General features: G+C 36.2%; 1 protein-coding gene across 1 annotated transcript; it reads right to left on the reverse strand.

Annotated features, from left to right (window-relative positions):
• Positions 1 to 13,734: 13,734 nt before the first annotated feature.
• Positions 13,735 to 15,673, reverse strand: LOC145802417 (uncharacterized). Its single transcript, XM_082895129.1, has 4 exons — positions 14,741 to 15,673; positions 14,001 to 14,413; positions 13,802 to 13,882; positions 13,735 to 13,741 (listed from the first exon to the last, which is right to left on the reverse strand). Exons 1-4 carry the CDS (start codon positions 15,671 to 15,673, stop codon positions 13,735 to 13,737), a joined length of 1,434 nt encoding a protein of 477 aa, XP_082751255.1.
• Positions 15,674 to 21,912: the final 6,239 nt, after the last annotated feature.

A 21,912-nucleotide genomic window follows, 5' to 3' on the forward strand; every position in this document is an offset into this window, starting at 1 on the left:
TAACAGCCCGGTATGACGATAGCCAGTCCATACCCAAAATAACATCAAAACCCTTCATGGGCATGACAACAAACGGAAAAGGAAGCCTATAGTCGGCGACCTCTATATCACATCCTCTAACACCCTGTTTCAGGATCAACTCACCACCCAAAGGCGATACCACACAAATAGGAGATGCTAACTGTGCTAACTCCAATTCCAAAACCGATGCAAATGCAGCAGATACAAAAGAATGAGATGCACCCGTGTCTATCAACACACTAGCAACCGAGTTGCAAAACAGAAAAGTACCTCTCACTACTGATGGAGCCGGTACTAAATCCTGCGCGGTAACAGCATACACGCGCCCCGTAGGCCCCTGGTCTACCTGCTCACCTCTCGGAGCAAAAGACTGCTGCACAGACTGGGATGACGAAGCTCCCGGATTGGCCCTCGAGGCCTGCACAGACTGAGCTGGCTGAAAACCCTGCATCTGCCTAGAACCAGACGCTCCCGAAGTGGCACTCAACTGCGGGCAAAACCTCTTCAGGTGCCCAGGCTGTCCACACTGATAACAAGACAAGGGCTGCCCCCTGCCCAAACTCTGACTTTGTGATCTAGCTGAAGAAGAAGCAGCTCTCTGACCCCCACCCTTCTGTGGGCAAACAGAAACCTTGTGACCCAGCTGGCCACACTTGTAACAGGTGAAATCCCCCTGACCACCTCTCCCAGAGCCTGCACTCGGGACTGGGAAGGTCGATCTAGCAACACCACCCTGCGACTGCTGAGGGTTAGAACCCCTCTGCCTCTTGCCATCACCCTGACCATCCTGGCTCCTCCTGGAGCCTCTCTGCCCCTCATCCTCCTCCTCCATCATGAGCTCCATATGAGCTGCGGCATCTACCAGGTGTCTATACTCTCGGATGTAAGACCCACCAACTCTCAACTTGAGGCCCCGCCTCAACTTCCGCTCAAACTCATAGCAACGGCGTTCCTCAGACGCCACCAGTTCCGGTGCAAACCTGGACAGACTGGTAAAAGTAGCCTCAAACTCGGCCACTGACAAGCCCTGCTGATTAAGCCGGCTAAACTGATCCCTCAGCTTCTCCCTAGCTGCTGCAGACAAAAACCTCTCATGAAAAGCATTTATGAACGCCTCCCAAGTACCACCAACACGAGCCTTCTCGTACTTCTACCATTGACCCGCATCTCCCTTCAGCTGGAAGGATGCCAAGGTCACTTTCAGTGCTCCGTCCTCGATGCCAAGCATCTCGAACGTCTTACTCATTTGCTCTAGCCACTCATCAGCCTTCAGTGGCTCCTTCGGATCCCCGACAAACTCATCCGGATTAGACCGGAAAAACTCCCTCTTCAAGAAAGAAGGCCCTGCCTCAGCGGCCTGATTCCCAGCTCTAAGAATACCCAAAGCTCCTGCTATCTCTCTGGCCAAGGCACCCATAGCCTGCTAACCCACTGGCTAGGCCACAGTGGCCTGACCAACCCCCTCCTGTACTGGCGGAATCTCACCCGGTAACGGTACTTCCTGCCTCGCAGGTCTACCACGCCTAGCACCACTTCCTCGTCCTGACATCCTAATAAAGGTAACACAGAACATTAGCACATTCATAAATGTGCCGAAACTAAACACTCACGTCCCAATGCATGGACAACTGTAATTCACTCCACATAAGCACATAAACACATAAGCACTTACGAATTTCATTTCCGGATAATGATAGTCCCGAGACGTTACTAGAGTTCCGGTTAGAAACAGCATTGATCAAGTGCTTTTCCAACAAGACTCCCAGAAACTCAAGGATCCAATCAACATCCCAGAAATTAAATCCCATACCCACATAGTCACATAAGCATGTTATCAATTAAACACATAACATATGATACTACATCTAAGTCTCTATCAAGCGAGACAAACCCATTGTGATACTAATCACTCCCCACGTACCCAAAGTATTCGAACCCGGTACGCTCTGATACCAAGTTGTAACGCCCTCAAAATAATAACAATAAACCCATCAGATAAGACATGCATTTACATATAAACTAACCACATTCTTTTATTCATTAGAGTTCCATTACATAAGTATTACATGTTAACATCAAAACAAAATGCCTTACAGGCTTACAGCTTTCCAAGTTAACACTTGGTTACAACAAAAGAGTACTAACTCGTTTACATATTAAGCCCTAGGCTTGAAGTTACATGTAATACATCAAAAGTTAAGCGACAAAAGTATGTCCGCCTCTAGCCACCCAGCTATGTCCTTGGAGGTGGCATGCTTCCTGCACCTGGAAATGATATTCCCATATAGGGTGAGCCACAGCCCAGTAGAAATACACTAAACCAACCATGAACAATGACTAAAATATTAGCAATTGATAGATGGCCAACACTGATACATTCACATAAATTACACATTTATGTCATACAACTTATGAGTCTAAGTTACCTTTCATTTTCCCTTTTTCAACAGATAAGCATGCTAGCTCTTTCATCATTTCCACAGATATGTATAAAAACTATATCCCACATTCAGATAAGCATATAAGCTATATCCACATTCTCAACAGATATGTATAATAACAATATCCCACATTCACAGATAAGCATATAAGCTCTATCTTCACTTCTCTAGACAAGCATATGAGCTGTGTCTACGGAGTTCATCCCCTATCTTCTCCCAACACTATCCGGTTTAGAGGTACATCCCCTATCTTCCCCTAAACCGCGGAGTACATCCCCTATCTCCTCCTCTACACATAACGTATACAAACACATTGGTTCTATATACAATCACCCAATACATACAGTTAATGTATTCTATCAACCGTCAAGTTCCATGACACATTTCATTGATTAGTTTCAGTTTGCCTAATCATCATGCATTGTCTACAACAATCACGACTATCCTCCACCGATAGCCCAAAGCAGTTATTTCTAGACAGAAAATAAATGCACAATGGATATTCAATCAACATTTCATTTCCTCATTTCTCACCATTAATTATCCCAATTAATTAAACAATGTAATTAGGCCATTTTCCATAATTACCATTTCAACCCTTAGGTCCCATTTTAATCAATGATTCAACATTTATTCCATTTCTCCATGCCAAACATGCATCTAGGTTTATTATGAATAAAACCCCAACTTTTGTAAAATTACACAAAAGCCCCAAACTTTTACCAAATTACCAAACCAAGCTTAACATCTCAAAATACCAAAATTTAAAGACAAAATCCATAGAGAGGAGTAGGATATCCCTACCTCGAAGTTTAAGCCACAAAGGAGATGAAGACTCGAAGATCAACGTGCTCCAAATCCAAACTTTTTCAGATTAAATCAAAGCTCTCAATGCCCTCTATCTTTTTAACAAAGGCCCTAGGCTAGATTCACACTCTAGGGAGATCAAATCTTAGAGAGAATGTAAGTTTAGAGAGAGAGGGTGTCGGATTAAGGGTTTGATCAAAGAAAGGAAGTGAAAAAGTGATGTTTAAAACGCTACTGTCCGCTGATATAAAACACGCTCGCTCGAGCGAAGCCTTGGTCGCTCGAGCGACCAGACACAGAAAACCCTCGCTCGAGCCAAGAAGTTCTCGATCGAGCGAAGAAAAACCCAGACCGCTCGAGCCACGAAAAGCTCGCTCGAGCCAGGAAATACAACTCTCAGGTCCAGAACCAGACGCAACACTCGCTCGAGCGAAGCCACCCTGGCTCGACCCACCCGACACAACTCAACTCTCGCTCGAGCGACCAACTCCTCGCTCGAGCGAAGGTCCAAAAATCTGGGCAGCAACACTAGGCTCCCAAACACAACCAACCTGTAACAAACCTGTCCAACACATCCCACAACTCAATATACAAAGTAAAAAGGATGCAAACAAGATAATAAACAACTACCAACATCCACAGACACATGTCCGGATCACTGTACAACAAGGGTAAACCCGGGATCGCTATAGTTGTGCTATGTGCATTGTGATTGCAGGTCAAGATTTGAGGACCGGTCAACCATTTCTGGAAACCACAGTGAGTAATGCCTCTATACGGATATGTTTTATTTATTTATTTAACTATTCATAATTGTTATATTTTTTGAAGATTGTATTTATTCGACAATATTGAATTTCACGAACTAAATTGTTATGTGAATGTGAGCTTGAGGCCATTCTGCTATTATACTGGGCCTGAGGCCATTATGTTATTATGTTGGGCCTGAGGCCGTTCTGCTATTATGTTGGGCCTGAGGCCGTTCTGTTATAATGATGAGCCCATGGCCGTTCTGTTGTTATATTGGGCCCAAGGTCGTTCCGTCTTATGTGGGCTCGAGGCCATTCTGTAAGTGTGAATAAAGATGTTTGCAATATAACTCATGTTTATGAAATGTTATTTTATATGAATGAATGGATGTCCCTTTTTGAAATGTGATCCTGACCCTTTGCTTGACCCTTGTGGTCCCTTTGATACGCCTTCGGGCTCTTTGTATATGAATGGACTTTGATACGATAAGTGTTTGTTATGAAAATAATATTTGGAAATAATTTAAGATATATATTTCGCAATTGTAAGTCATGTTTACATAATGTGGTGGACACCGTTCATTAACCTCTTTATTTTGGTATTACTCACTCGGCTCTAGCTCATCCTTATATATATATATATATATATATATATATATATGTATATAGGTGAGCACTCGAAGGATCAGCATTAGAGTTTATCCTAGAGTTCGCCTCTCTATCAAGCCACCCATGAAGTGCCTCCGGGTAGAGGCGTAGTGTTATTTTGCCAAGTCTAGTTTTGTTTGAAGTCTTTCATATAGTGTGTGAGATTTGTCTAAGCTCTGTCATTGTATATGTATATATGGAAGTGTAATTAAATGGTTTAATTATTTCAGGTCATCATGTATGCACAGCTCAATGTTTATTATTTTTGTTCTGTTTCTGCTTAAGGCCTCGTTATTACATAAGAATTTTTTGGAATTTTGTCTTTAAGGCCTGAGTGCAGGCCGATCATGACCTAAACTTTTAGGGGCGAGTTTAGGTCATGACACCCTCGCCTGGGGGGAAACAATATCATGGCCCATTGAATTAATTGAAACACAGAGATCTCTGATGTTAGACCCTAGTGGTCCACATTGAATTACCCGTTGTGGTGTTATTGAATGACCCATTGTGGTCCTATCGAATTGACCTTAATGGTCCCATTGGATTTAGTATATCGATTTATTGTTACTCTATTGAATTTTACTATGTATAATGTTTTGAATAGTTATTGTTAATGCAAAGTATTGGCATGATTGAACATATAATTGTTATTCAAATTGTTTTGGTTATTGAAAAGATATGCTTTAAGAAATAATGGACTTCATTCATTAAATCTTTTATATTGATGTTACTCACTGGGCTCCAGCTCACCCCTCTCCCATATATATATATATATATATAGGTGAGTAAGTGGAACGTCAAGCCTAGAGATGCCTTGAGAATCTACTTGTGTGAAGCCATTTTTGATGTGCCTCCGTGATGGAGTGTGCTTGGACTTATGAGGAGCCAAGCTTTGTTAACCCTTTTCTTAGTTTTGTTTAACTTATTTGAGGACTTGTTTATGAATGGATGCTATGTAAAAGAAGTTTAAATTTGTTGTGATGTGTTTATATAAAAAGATGGAAGTTTAAGTTTATTATGAGATTTTCCATGTATGTATTGCTTAATAGACTATTATATTTGTTATTGTTTCCACTAAGCTCCGTTTAATATATTATGATTTGATTTTGTCTTTGAAGCCGAAGGTAATCTGGGATTATCGACTGGTCATGACCTAAACCTCTAGGGGCGGGTTTGGGTCGTGATGGAGTGGTATTAGAGCACGAGTTATAACTCACTCACTTGTCCATTTAAGCAATAAGGTGTCTAGAAACGACTTAAGGATTGCATTCATATGCATTTTAGTGTAAGAATGAAATGACTTTTGTAATTGTATATGTGAACATGTGTGCATCTATTGTATTTATTATAATACTAAGTTCATATAGATTATAGTGAGAACATGAGCGGATGAATTGGAGCAGTCTACCTCCTCAAGACTTGACAGAATGGAAAGAATAATGCATGACATGACTGAATCTATAAGACAACAACGACAATGGCAACAACAACTACCATCCCTACTTCTAATGCTCGTACCACCACAAGTACAAAATCACCAAACTGATGATCGAACAATTGCGCTTACCAAAGAATTCAAAAAAATGAAGTCGCCACTGTTCTACAGGGAAGTTGATGCACTAAAGGCTGAAGCTTAGGTCCTTGGGATAGAAACATTGTTTGAGGTATTTCTGTGCACTGAGACACATAAAGTCTTATTAGCCACATTCACCATAGAGGACAAGAATATGAGATGGTGGATGTTAATCCATGATGATAATAGGAAGATATGTTGGGCTCGATTTCTAGAAATCTTCTATGAGAAGTACTTTCCACAATGTATCCAGGATAGAAAGGTATTTAAGTTTGAGCAACTCAAGCAAGGAAACAAGACCGTGGCAGAATATGAGGCCCAATTTATTGAGTTGGCACGTTTTGTGCCACATATGGTTGACATGGATTACAAGAAAGCCATAAACCTTGAGGGAGGTCTTTGTGATTCAATTATGGAGAGGATTAACGTACTTAAACTACCAAAGTATGTTGATGTCTTGGATAAAGCGCTGATGTAAGAAGCAAACATGGCCGCTCACCACCGAAATTTTGAATAGAGAGGCAAAAGACAAAACTTCAATGCAAATAAGAGAGCAACATCTTCGATTAACAAGAAATCAAAATCAGTGATTTTCAGTAATTCAACTTAAAACCAGAGTGGTAATTCAATACCTGCCTATACCATATGTAGAAAGAAGCATCGGGGTATTTGTTACTGCACTACGAGAGCGTGCTATCAGTGTGGAAAAGTTAGTCACATGGCAAGATATTGCACTCAACCACGACAAGGCGATGATCGAGGTGCTACAAGTTCGACCGGGTCAGTCCCAATAGTGAAATCAAATGCAATACCTACTGCAACCAGAAATGATTTAAGGCAAGAAAGAGTCTTCGCACTCGTTCCAGGGGATACCTATAACATAGAGGTTGTAGTCTCAGGTACACTTTCTGTTTGCATATAATAATAGCTACCACTTCAACATTGGCATGACACCATATGAAACCTTATATGGAAAAAAATGTAGATCACTAGTCTGCTGGACAGAAGTCGGGGATAGGGTCTTGCTTGGACCTGAAATTATGCAATCTACAACCGAAAATATCAAGGTTATTCAGCAGAAGCTCAAGACAGCTCAGAGTTAACAAAAGAGCTATGCAAATATTAAAAGGAGGCCTCTTGAATATGAGGTTAGTGATCACGTGTTTATCTGTGTAATTCCCATAAAAGGCCAATCAAAATTCGATAAGAAGGGTATGTTATTACCCCGTTATATTGGGTCATTTCAAATTCTATAGAGACCTGGTCTGATTGTGTAACAACTCCAACCTGTGATTAGCCTATAATCCTTGATTAGGAATGTTTAACAAGTAATTATGGAGAAATCCTAAGTTAATTGCATGTGCCATGTGTTATTTGTGTTTATATCTGTCTGCTGTAGGAATATCTGTCAGTAATTCCGTTTGAATCTGTGAATTTAAGGCCTTATCAACCATCGAACACGAAATTAGTTATGCCAATGTGTATTTTAGAATTTTTAGAAATTTATGGTACATTTACTTTAAATTTGATTCGGAACTAAATAATTAGAATAAATTAATTAGAACTAATCACACTTAATTAGTCTAATTCTAACCAAGCCTATATAAGGCTAATTGTTGGCTCTACACTTCTAGACTCATCCTTATACACTTCCAATTCATTATTTTGAGCTCTAAACCATGGGAAGAGAGAGAGGGAGAATGAGAGAATTGAGATCAAGTAAGATAATTTGAGGAAATTTGGAGGAATTAGCTTGGGAATTCAAAAAATTGACCCTCTAGACTCTAATTGAAGAATTGAGGTAAGAATTCAACGCATAAGCTAAGTGTATGAGTCAATAAAAGTATCAATTCAAGTGAGTTAGGTGGTTTATTACAAGAATGAAGCTAGGATTGAAGAATTTAAGCTCAATACATGCATGCATGCTTATCTCATTTCATTTTGAAGTTGTTTTCAAAGAAATCACATATGCATGTTCTTATCTTGGTTGTGTTTTAAGAATTCAACACATTTTTGTGCTAAACATCTCAATTGATCATGTTTTGGAATGAAGGATAGCATGTAAATTCTTGCATGTGTTATATCTCGAGTTTCAAGTTTGGTTTTGCATAATTGACTTGCTTTTAGGCCTTGATTTTGAGAAATGATATTTAATTCATGAGGTTTTACAAGTTTATACATGTTTTCTCAAGTTTTGGCCCAAAAGAATGTGTTTTGATGCATTAGAATTGTGTTTTGAAGCTTGGAGAGCAATCTGGAAATTCCAGAATTTGGTATGATTGCTCGAGCGACAGTTCCTTTGCTCGAGTGTAAAATTCAAGCTCTTAGAAGTTTTGCAGAGTTTAGGGGTTAGCTCGAGCAGTAAAAGTTGCGCTCGGGTGACCACCCTTTGTTTTGAACCATGGCTCGAGCGTGAAAATCGAGCATTTAGTACTATTACAGACTTTGCAAACCGCTCGAGCGACAGAAATTACGCTCGAATGAACCGTTCTGTTTTTTAAAATTTGGCTAAGTGTATCAAAGTACAGTTTGCATCCTCATTACATCCTAGGCATTCTCAAGCTATAATTAAGCTACAATAATGATGATAAGAGTTAGAAACACACACTAAGAAAGAAGAATGATAAGTTAAACATCTATGAGATGTATGTTCAATGTGTATTTGTCACGTGTTTATGTAGGTCACGTGTTATCGCCCGCCTGATCAGTCTGTTTTATCCACGTGATCTATTCTACTACTGGAGCTATCTGTGAGTAACAACTCTGTAAAGTTATGTTTGATTATACGTTTTTTCTGACTGAAATGATATGATCTATTTTCTGAAATGCTATTTGTGAACCATGAATGAATGTCCAATTTTTTGTAACGTAATATGGCATCCTATGTTCATATGGCCCAAGCCCGGAGGGTAACAATAACGCGGTCTATGTTCATGTGGCCCACACTTGGGGGTAACAATACCATAGCTATATGTGCACAGAGATCTCTGTCAGTTCTAATTCTTGGAACTACTGTTTACTATATTGATGGCTATCAAATAACTGTTCAGTCTTTAAGACCTATTGTACTGTTAGCTACTGGATGTACCATGTATGACTGTTTATGAAATCTGTATATAAATTTGAATCTGTTTCTGATCTGAAATCTGATTTTTGAATCTAATGGGACATCATTCATAAACCCTTTACCTTGTTGTTATTCATTGGGACCCAACTCACTGTATTATTTATATATGTAGGTGATCAGGTGCGGGACCAGGCTTAAGCTGTTGCCTGGAGTTTTTTCTTGTCAAGCCAACCAATGTGCATCCCGAGAAGGTTCCCAAGTGGTTCAAGTGATTAGGTTTTATGTACGTAACGTTTGTTTTTATCTTTCATATTCTTCTACTTGGACAAGACTTTTATTTATCTATATGGAAGGGTGACGTAAGACAATGATATGTATATATGACATCACTATTTATATGTGAATATCAGTTTAAATTTTCTGTCCCATCTATGTTTGCACAGCTCTATGGACATTGTATTTTATATATTTTCTTCCGCTTGCCCTTTATTTTGTTAATCCATTTCAAAGGCCTTCGGTAATTTTAGGATTACTGGCCGGTTACGATGCTAAACTTTTAGAGGCGAGTTTGGGTCGTGACAGGTTGCCTATAGAGTTGCTTTACTACCAGGTATAGAACAAATACACAACGTGTTCCACGTGTCAATGTTGGAGGGCTATCTCCGGGATCTGTTCCATGTTATAGACTATCACCGGATAGCACTTGATGAAATTATGGAATATGGAGAATGACTGGAACTGATCATTGACCGACAAGTGAAACAACTGAGAAACAAATCAATTCCAATGGTGAAAGTGAAATAGAGAGAGCATTATGGAAGAGAAACTACGTGGGAAAAAGAAGATGAGATGTATCAATGCTACCCATATCTGTTTCCAATGGAATGTAACATAAGTTTGGAGGACCAAACTTCCTAAAGAGGGGAGAATATGACAACCCAGTTTTGTGATATGCTCTTAATCTTTAATTATCTTTGTGCTCATGTGCTTAATGTAAATTTGGATGCTAATCATGTAAATATCTGTATTCTTGATTTTGTATCTGTCCATCGTAGGAAAATTTGTTCTGTATTCCGCTATAAACTAAAATCGAAGGCCGTAGATGCAACATAAACCGAAATTGACTACACCATTATGATTAGCATAATTTTTAGAGCTTACAGTGAAATTTAATTGAAAAATAATTCGGATAAAATAATTAGATTAATTCAATTTAAGTGAGCCTAATTAATTAGTACTAAACCTTGATTAGCCATTTCGACTTCGTTTGTTTTAGGAGATAGAGGAAAGATTGGGATTGAGATTGAAATTGATGTGGGACCCACTAATATTGTGTTTGTTTTGGGAGATGGGAAAGAGATTCATAATCCCTTCCGGATTAGAATGGGCCTTAGGGAGGAGATTAGAATGGAGGCTTGGGACTTGATATTAGAAAATAGTCCGTCAGACTATTTTTTTAAAAAAAATTTTACATGTTGGGAATTTTTTTTTTTGAACATTAATGTTTAATTTTTTTGTATTTTTTGTTAAATAAAAATCATAATTTTATTTGTTTTATTTTATAATATTTTATTTTTCATTTTTTACATGTTGGGCATTTTTTTTTTTGAACATTAATGTTTAATATTTTTGTATTTTTTGTATTTGTTTTATTATTTTATGTTTATTTTATATAAAAATAATTTAAGAATTCCTACCCCAACAACTATCATCAAAACAAACACAATTTTACTTAATCCCCTTACTATCAATCCCTTCACTAACAATCCCCTCCATTCTACCTCTAAAAACAAACGGGCCCTTTGATTAGTCAAGCATATATATATGTTCTAATTGCAATTAAGCTCATTCTTGAGCTCAAAATTCTGAAAATATACACCCTAGAGAGAGAGGGAAGTGAGAATTAGAGAGAGAATGAACTCAACTTGGGAGATTTACTTGGTGAATTGGAAGATAGTAGAGATTAACTCAAGAACTTGCTAGATTTGGAAGAATTAAAGGCTTAAGGTGAGTAAGTAAACTCTAATTCTTGAGCTTAAGTTCATGATTATGGAAATTTAAGAAGAGTATGTAAACAAATGTGAGAAATGCGTTGAATATGTTGAAATTGATAACAATAAAGACATCCATGTATAAATTTGCTATGAATCTTCAATTTTGAGTATGAACCATGTAAATTATGGTGAATTGGAAATTATATCTAACATGCATGTATGAATTATCATGGTTTAGAGTCCAACTCTAAGTTTAAAAGTCTATGGTTGCAAGATTTGAAAAATGGTTCACATACATGAAGTTTACGGTTTGAATTTTGATGAATTCATGGAATTTTGAACTATGGGTTGAAGTTAGTTTCAAATATATGTATTTGGGAGTGATTTGCATATTTGAGTGAGTCATGCATGAATTTGAAGTCATGAATATGTGTTTGAAGTTCAAAATAGAATTTTGGAAATTTTAGAAATTCGAAGCAACCAAAAGGTGGCTCAAGGTCACAATTCAAGCATCCAGTACTTTTGCAAACATTGGAGGTTGGTTCGAGTGACCAAAAGCCCGCTCGAGCTACCACCCTTTATTTTCAGTCTTGACTCGAACGACCAAGAAGTTGGCTTGAGCATAAAATGAGAGCATTTAGTACTTTTGCAGACTGAGGGGTTCGCTTGAGCGACCAATGTTGTGCTCGAGCAAAGTGTCTTGTTTTAGGACACTTTGAAAAGTTGTTTTATGTTTTAATTTTCCGTTGTATTTCATTTCTGAGCATTTTTAGGCACACATTGAGCATCCTAAATGAACTAAAGAGTTAGAAAGAAGCATAAGAAAGATAAATGAATTAAGGAATGGATTGAATAATATTGTGATCCAATTTCTATATGTGTTATAAATTGTGCAGGGTCAACGGTTGAACACTATAAGTAATATCTTAGTAAAGATATTTTACTTATACTATATTTTTGACTGTTCACATGTGGTGAGCTTTTCTGAACTTATGATTTGATAAGTGTGAATGAGAGTATTATCTGCACAAGTGAATGACACGATATAAACCTGAACAGTGGACCCAAGGTTGTTTTGTATAATTGATTAGCACAAGTGATTAGTGGGCTCAAGGTTATTCTGTGTACATTTGAATTATGGAGCAAAGTCACTTGATATATTTGAATTGGGCTGAAGGCCGTTTTGTGTGTCTAATGAAATGGACCCAATGTCGTTCTGGATCTCTGATAAGGCTAATATGATATGATTGAATCGCTAACAAGTCTGAATGACTGATATGCAATTGCAATAATTGAATGGCCATTATGCTACTGGAAATGATTGGACCCAAGGTCGTTCTGATAAGAGATGACTGAATCCGATCGGTGAGTCTGTTAACTGTTGGACTTGAGGTCATTCTGTACGCTGTTGGGCCCAAGGCCGTTCTATTGAGTAATGATTGAACTCGTACTGTATATTCTGCTATCTATTGGACCTAAGGTCGTTTTGTCGTATGTTGGACCCGAGACCGTTCTGATATAAAATGCTTACTGATTTGATTAGATATGATTATCTGTTAAAAGGGGCTCATTCACTCGACCATTTTACTTTGGTATTATTCACTAGGCGTTAACTCACTCTTTATTTATATGTACGTAGGTGGATAGCGGGATGTCCAGCCTCAGCCCTAGTGAACCCGTTAAGGACATTAGATACCGTGGGGTCTGCTTTGGATGCCTCACGTGCAAGGCCTTATTTATGATTTTCCTTTTGTTTACTTTTGTGGTCCCGTAGGACCAAGTCTGTATCTAAGTATATAACTTAGTTTTTGTTAAGATTGTTTTTGAATGATTTTGGATATATGTATATCTATATTGGCTATATGGTGTGAGTTATTAATATAATGTGAAAAGTTTTTGTAATGCCATATATGCACAGCTCATTGGACAAAATTTCTAATTCTGCTTCCGCTTTTGGCCTTATTAATATTAAATGTGACTAATTTTTTACTGAGGCCATAGGTAATCTCATGATTACTAGCCGGTTATGATCCTTACCTCTAGGGGTGGGTTCAGATCATGACAAAATCAATGGTGAGAGATGGAGGAGTTTGTTGGTGGAGGATTTGCACAAAAGACTCAGTCACTCATTCTATTGCAAAAAGTTTCACAATGCAATCAACCAAGTCAAATCATCTAATGCATATTATTACTACAAGACAAAAAATATATTTGATTTCCAATTAAAAGCAAGCAAAATCATCATGAAAACAAAAAATCAAAGACACTATCAACATCTAAATCTGAATCTGAATATGCATGCTTCGAACCATAAGCCCAAAAGCATGCAATTGTAATCTACTACACATGACACAAGAAGCCTGAGAATGAGATGGACAACTGAGACGCATATACTTACGACACTCAATGGATTATAATGTAAATAAATTTAACCTCAGAACCTATGAATAAATTAGAAGGCAATCAGCATTTAGAATCTACAACAAAACAGAAGGCCATGCCTGCAACCCCTATGCCTTCTGTAATGTCGTCTTTCAGCTTTTGCCATTCTTACTGGACTGCTGTTCCATTCAGTCTGTAATCTGTAAACACCAAACACAATCATCAAAAATGTTAGTTATGGCTTTTTTTTGTCCATGATAAAACACACACACACACACACACACACACACTATAGGAACAAGTTTGGAGGACGTTTACACAGGGAAGGCAAAGGATCGGGTGCTAGTCGCGCTGCCATCTGATCGAAGTGAGACACTCCCAGAAAATGCTATTGAGCCCGAGTAAGTTATTAGACCCAATACAGGGCCTGCCATCGAGAAACTTGTCTCTCCCCGACCATGAACATTTTCAACCACTTCACTTGCAACTGCCAAACTATCAAGAATTCCATCCTCGTGTCTATTGATCTTGAGGGGTTGTTCATGATCAACAACATCATCATCATCATCAGTGCTCTCATCTCTGCCACTAGCTGAAGGTTTAGAAGAGTTGAAATCAAAAGTGATTGTTGAGCTCTCCACCTTGCGATTGTAAGGCAAGTCGTTTATTGGGTTGCTCTTTTTTGATTCTTCAGCTGCAGGGCTGTCACAGTTCGCTTTAGAACATGGAATCTGCAATTCAAACAATGACAATCTTCAACAACTCCAGAATATACAAACTGAAGAGGATGGAAAAGAACAAAAGACCTTTTCAATTTTCACTTTTCTCATTTTCAGCAAATAGGGAAGGCACCAACCAAATGAATCACCTTTTATGAGGACACATAATAATTCTGTAATATTTTCTCCTTAAGTGGTCCATTTACTTGGTCACTACAGTCTACATCTTTTGCTGATTTCAGGTTCTAGACATAATATTTCTCATTTAAAAAATGTATATTACAATAACAATCAATCTGTATCTCATGCATAGATGGATGTGTGCTAGGAAATACAAACCTTAACAGACTGTTGTTCAACTTCATTGCCATCACAATCAAGAGACTCTAGGAGTGATTTCAGAAATTTCTGTTTACTGAACTTCTGTGGTGAAGGCAAGCTATTTTTCACAAATTTCTCTCCTGATATATCATCCACTATCTTGTCAGTTATATTACAATTCGCTTCACCTATCTGTACTGGAACCAACGATTCACCATCATTGCCAATATTATCATCAAAATAATTTTCTGATGAAGATTTCAACACATCTGAAATAAGCAATTCAATTTCCACTTTTCCTATGGTTCCACATTCATAGGCATCAACCTCGTCATAATCGTTTTCTGATGAAGATTTCGACCCACTGGGACTAAGCAACTCAATTTCCTCTCCTTCTGTCATACAACCGTTTCGATTTCCATCAAAAGGAACAATGGTGCAAAATCCCTTATCATTTTCACTGTCAATCAAAATCTTGTCCCTGGAAAACACTTGTTTCTCATCAATGCAAATGTCCTTGACAACATGATAAGTGTTCTCTTTGTAAGAAACTATCAACTTGGGAAGTTCACATTCCATGATATTCTTATCAGTAAACAAATCTGTGCCCTCAAACAATTCCATTGTGCAAGAAGGCATGGCACATTGGGCAACAGAGTCTCTGAATTCATTTTCATTTCTAACTTCATTTTCATTACCATTCTTGTCAGTATATAAATCCCCGTCTCTCTCAAAAGGCTTCATTTCATTGGAAGGAATGATTGATGGAGCAACAGCTTTGACTTCTTTTTCATTACCATCACCATTGGTGAAATCTTCACCAACCATAGTACATTTTGGATGTGGAGTGTTACAAAATCCATTTTTGTCATTGATCTTACATGCTAACTGATCTGCATCATTCTCACAGTTGTTTAGATTACACAAGGCCCCATTCTGATGCTCCTTCATGATTTCCTCTAGTTCACCTGTGTCAAAAGCACTGTTGCTGTATTCAAATGGTTTAGCATGCTTACAGAAGAATTGAATGGCAAAACAGAAAATTGTTATATGCATGAACAGTTAAATTTTCAATGCTTACAAACATTTGAATGCTTGTAAAAAACAAAAAACATCGATTTTCCATCATCTCTTTATATGTATAAGAACTTGAATTTTACATACATGGAAATTTGAAAAGCATTATACATTTTAGCACTCATTTATATGACATAGTGACAAACTGAGCAGAAAAAAAATGACAACAATAAAAGCATCCATAAAGAGTTCCTGCTTTCATTTTTAGTATCTTTTATTTTAAAATCAACTATTTATTAAGAAATCAAGTTATCATTGTTCTTGAAAGAAGAAAAAAAAAAGAAGAAGGAAGAAGAAGGAGAAAATGAAAAGGAAAAAGAAAAGAAGCAGATGATTGCTGTCACATGTGCTGAACTAATAAAATAAAAAATGAAATGTAAGAAAACTGTTTTGTAAGTGGCAAGTTTTTTATTTTTTATATTAAAATTAAATTAGTTAAAAGTGAAATTGATGATGAAAATTCACTTGGCATATAGAAAATAAAGGCCTCAAGATACCAAGTCAAGCCTTGGCTTAATAGAGTTAAAAAAAAAAAAGAAAAGATAAAAAAAAAGCCTTGACTTAATATAATAGTATAGATAGTATAGATAACTAACAAGAAAAAGAATATGCCTTCCAACCCTTAGCAAGTATATGTATTCAAGCCTAAGCAGTCAAAAGTAGCAGAATTCCAAGTAAATGCAAACATTGCAGCATTACCAGGTTTCATGGTTTACATTAGGTGGGAGGGTTTTGAGAATCCGCTCTAACTGTGAAGCAAACATCCACTGCCTGATCGGATTTTACCTAAAAGGAGCTCGCCTACCAAAATGAACGCGACATTAAGTAAATATGAATTTTTTCCAGCATCATGAAAATCATCATTGAACAAAGGAAGAACAGATTATATGGGAAGTTAGTACTCCACTTCAGAGAAGGAATGAGCAGATTCAAGCTCACTGAAACAAACCATAAATACCAATCACAAAACAACCATAACAAAATACCAATCAAAAAATAGTATACTCAACCATTCAGAAATCTATGATAATGAAAATAACATCTTATAATAACAGTAAAGAAATGTATTACATATCAAAAACTTAATGCAGAATTTTAGAGAACATAGAACAATGCATTTATAGATACGATCACTAATAATAAAGAAACGAAAGCCTAAGATCATCTCAAAAGGAAGAGACCAACAAAAACTGTTCAACGTACCTGTTGTGTTGTGAAAAAATTTGAACACTAGAACCATTGTGGATTATAAGGGTATATTTGGTAGGTACATGTTTATGTTTTTTATTTTTTATATTCAAAAATTTTAAAAAGTACAAACAAAAAGATCTTTGATAGCTGTTTTCATTTCAAAGAAAAAACAAAATTAAAAAAAGAAAGCAAAAAGTAAACCACTTCAGCATGAGGTCTGTAATCTCCTAATCACTGCCATTTTGCTTTTAGCCATATAGCAATTAACCAAGTGGGTTTGGGGCCAACTTGAGAGAGCAGCTGGGTTTAAAGGGCCTGTTCTAGGACCAATTTCATGATCTGAACCGTTCACTTTTTAGAACTTATTAAGTAGAATATTTAGGTAAAAAATCACAATGATCTAACATCGATAGTTATATCTTTGAATCAATTTATCTTTAAAAAAAAATAGACAACAAATATAATTGTAAAAATAACATTGAATTTTTGTAATACAAATGTAATTTAAAACATATAGATACTGATTTCAATCATCTTATTTTTTGTATGAATATTCTAACAAATCTTAAAAGATAAAATATTTGAATTATCAAAGTCGACCCCATCATTAATCCACCAAACCTAATTGTTCTCCTAACTTTAAGAATGACCAACAAAAGTGTATTTAGCCTCCGTTTGGGAAGTAGGTTGGCTTTTTAGCTTTTTTGGCTATTTTAGCCTGGGCTAAAAAACTTGGTTTGGGAAGGACTTTTTGGTTTTTTGGCTTTTTTGACTTTTTTTGTGAGAGAAGAGTGTAATGATTATGGGTTGGATGTGATGTTTTATTTGTTGTGGCTAAAATAGCTTATTTTATCTTTTGTGGCTATTTTAGCCCAAACCTTGCTTGCCAAATGGACTCAACTGTAACCAAATAAATAAAAGGGCAAATTACATATACACCCCTCGAGGTTTGGCTAAATTACAAATACCCCCCTGAGGTTTGAGAAATTACGAATTCCCGCCTGAATGCTATATTTGCATAAGAAATTAGGGGGTAATTTGTTATGAAATATAAACCTCAGGGGGTAAATTGTTATGAAAATACAAACCTCAGGGGGCGGGATGTAATTTCCGAAACCTCAGGAGGGTATCTGTAATTTAACCAAATCTCGAGGGGTGTATATGTAATTTGCCCTAAATAAAAGCTGTATGCTTTCATTTCGAAGAACTATAATAAATGTAAACCAATTCAGCATAAGTTCTGTAATCTCCTAATCACTGTCATTTTGCTTTTAGCCATAAAGCAATTAACCAAATAAATAAAAGATGTATGCTCAAGGCCACTTTCACTTGACAGTTTTGGTTTAATTTTACTAACTTCTTTCTTTTTCTTTTTTTTTTTAGTGAAAAATTAGAACTATTTGATAAAACTAAATACTAAAAAAATATATTTTAAATTTTTAAAAAAGTAATTCAACCTCCCAAAAAAACAAGAAAGTCATATGAAAGTAACAAGTATTTTTGATTTATCATTTTTGTCAGCAATTAATTTTAAATTTTTGAAATTTCAAAAGCTCATCGAAAACGGACATCTGAATAATATCAGACACAGTCTCAATAATAAATTAGTAATTGGTAAAAATTAACCACTCACAATTTTGGGCATACAACAATGCTAGAGGGTTACAATTTTTGTAGTCACAATAGTTCAAAATTGTCAAAACGACGTCGTTTTGGGTGCAAAATATGCCAAAATGACATCGTTTTGACAATTTTAAACCATTATAATCACAAAAATTGTGACCTTCAAACATTTTCCTTTGGACATATACCTATTTGAAATCTTCAATTTGCCTATAGAAAAAGAAAAAAACATCAGAATGGTCGCACATTTCAAAACTGCCACTAAAAAAGATAGCACAACTTTTGTCTACTACCTCTCTCTCTCTCTCTCTCTCTCTCTCTCACACACACACACACACACACACACACACACACACACACACACACACCCCAAACAAGTCCTCCGTCTACAACCTTGCATGTAATCAGAAGATCCCAACAACTTGAGAACCAAAATTTACGAAAAAGGACAATGGATTTTATTTGTACAAATTCATAAAACAACAATTAACAATCAGCAGTAATACATGTTTAATCAGAAAATAGTAATAACCCTCTTCTCCTTATTGCTTCACAAGACCCAATCTCAATTTGCAAAATGAAATTAATTAACCTAATAATAATTGTAATCGACAAGCACAAAAATCTGAATAAATTCAAAAAAACACGAGATTAATGATGTATTTAGTTGGGAGATTTAGAAAAGAATTTACAAAAAAAAAAATGTGTAAAACTAGTTGAAATATAAATATATTTTATTCACATTTTATCTATCTTTTCTTTTTTTCTTTTTAAATCATTTTACAAAATTTTCAACCAAACACAACATAAAAGACTGAAAAATCACCAACACCTTCAGTCAAAGTAGGTAGATCGGTAGGTTGCATTAGAGTATCTCCAACGGTGAATCAAAATTTTCACCAAATTTGAGTAAAAAAAAGTCAATTTTCTCAATCTGATACCATTTGCTCCAACCGTGCATCAAAAGGGAAGTGGTCGACCGGTTGGTTGACCGGCCAGTCGACCGATAAGGCAAAAATATATATATATATATATATATATATTTTTTATCTGTTCGAACTTTTTTGATCGGTTTGAACCTATCTATTTGAAAGGGAACCGGTCGACCGGTTGGTTGACCGGTTGGCCCACCTCAACAGTAACGCATAGTGAAATAGTGAAATCTGGAACCTGTTTTCACTTTGATGATTTTTTTGTTTCATTCTCATTCTGATACCAATTTCGTGAAACCATTGGAGTTCCAAAAAGTGACTTTCTCATCAAATTTCAAATCTGATGCAAAGTTTGGTTCACCGTTGAAAATGGTCTTACAAGATCAATTTTATCATCCCAATAGCAGAGAAATCTATATAAATATGCGTGTGTGTATATATATATATATAGAGAGAGAGAGAGAGAGAGGAGAACAATACTATAACCCTATTTTCACTTCAAAGGTCAACTGTGGCCGTCTTTCTCTCCCTCTAATGACATAGTCGTTCTTTCCATATGTATATATGTGTACAGCACGTCCCTAATAAATAGGCAGTTCCAAACCAATTAAATTAAAATATGAAATAGAAAATTAAAACCATTGAGAGAGCTAATTACATTTGGTTTGCAACTTGTAATAACAAAATCAGCATTTGTTTAGTGTCCTCACGTCTGGTGTCTCTCTCTGTCACTCAATGTCTCTGTTATTCGTTCACTGCTGCTGACCTGTATTGTATACTTTCCACCTCTCTGCTCCGCCGTGTAGACCTCAAAAATCTGCATTCGACGCTGCCCTAATAAACCCTTCCTGATTGAATTCCGCCCTCCAATCCAAGTGAATTTACAAAGGTTTAGATTTAGATTACAACATTGGTTGTTGGTGCGAGAAACAGAGCATTCCTATGTTGTCCTCGTATACATAAATCCACAACACCTACATGTTTTATGCACATTTATATATATATATATATATACATATATAGATACGGACATATACATGGGATATGAGTCATATGTTTGATCTAACGAAGATGACAAAGTGCCGGAAGGTCTGACAATGGTGTCTGGACGAGGGGAATTTATGGGTTGGCTTAGGAGTACTGTCACATATCCCAATAACATATTGGTATAGATGAAGGGAGTGGAGTCATAAAATTGTGTCGAGGGGCATGACCCTATGACATTACTGAACCAACTAATAATTTCTTCAGTGATGATTTAAATTTTGGTTCAAGTAAAAATAAGAAAAACAAAAATAATACAAATATATCATTAATTCACACCACTGTAAGAGTGGTGAGGTCCCAGGAAGGGTCCAAACATTATTCAGTGTGTTTGGTTTGAATTTTTTGGATTAAGTTTTTTAAAAATTGAGTTTTTGATTTTCGTATTCTTTTGTTTTTAGTGAATATTTTTTAAATTTTAAACATTTTTTTACTTTTTTAGATGTATCTTAGTTAGATGTATCTAAAAAGTAAAAAATTTATAAAAAATTAATAAATACATAAAAATACAAAAAAATATACTGAATTCTTGTATTTTTGGTATTTAGTGAATTTTTAAAAGATTTTTTTTTACAATTTTTTTACTTTTTAGGTTTATTTATGTTAGGTGTGTCTAAAAAGTAAAAAAAAATTGCTTAAAATATTAAAAAAATTCAATAAAAATAAAAAAACATGAAAAATAAAAAAGTAAAATTTTCTAAAAATATTTTCTAAAAAATGAAAACAAGCAAACTTTTGTGATTTTTCCCCGTGAGGCTCTCTTGTATGAGGGTTATTGGCCGATACAAACAAAGCAACACAAAAAGCAAAAATAATATAGAAAATATTTTAAAGATGGTTAAGAGGCCCTATTTGATTGGGGGATATAAAGATTGGGATTGGATATTATATCCGGTGGGGTCTATATATCCCATGTTTACAATTTTTTTGGGGAAAATTGGCCTAAGGTCCCTCCTCTACTTTTGATATGAGGAGAGGTCCTTTATAATATGTTTTGATGGCTAAGGTCCCTCAAATTTATTTTAGGTTATAAAGTACCTAAATTACCCTTCCTTTATAACATAAATTTGTTTGAATATTATATGGTTGAGTTAACTGATACATTTTGGAAACCGAATTTGAAGGGGAGATTTTGTCGGAGTTTTCGTCGGAGATTTCAGTGGAGATTTTATGGTGGAGATTTCTTCGGAGATTTCAGTGGAGTTGACGAGAAATATTGCTACGATCGTGTAGATTTTGTTGGAGATTTCGTCGGAGATTTCAGTGGTGTGATAGTGTATTGATCGCGTAGATTTTCAGTGGAGTTGAATCAGGTTTGTTTTC

This window comes from Camellia sinensis, chromosome 11, assembly GCF_055761805.1.
Source record: "Camellia sinensis isolate YWXY chromosome 11, ASM5576180v1, whole genome shotgun sequence".
Classification (NCBI taxonomy): Eukaryota; Viridiplantae; Streptophyta; class Magnoliopsida; order Ericales; family Theaceae; genus Camellia; species Camellia sinensis.

Coding starts and splice junctions, on each gene's coding strand:
- LOC145802417 (XM_082895129.1), bottom strand. CDS start 15,673: ATGAAGGAGCATCAGAATGGGGCCTTGTGTAATCTAAACAACTGTGAG. Junction 14,414..14,740: donor TTGAACAACAGTCTGTTAAG/GTTTGTATTTCC, acceptor TTTGAATTGCAG/ATTCCATGTTCTAAAGCGAA. Junction 13,883..14,000: donor CGATCCTTTGCCTTCCCTGT/GTAAACGTCCTC, acceptor TGGTGTTTACAG/ATTACAGACTGAATGGAACA.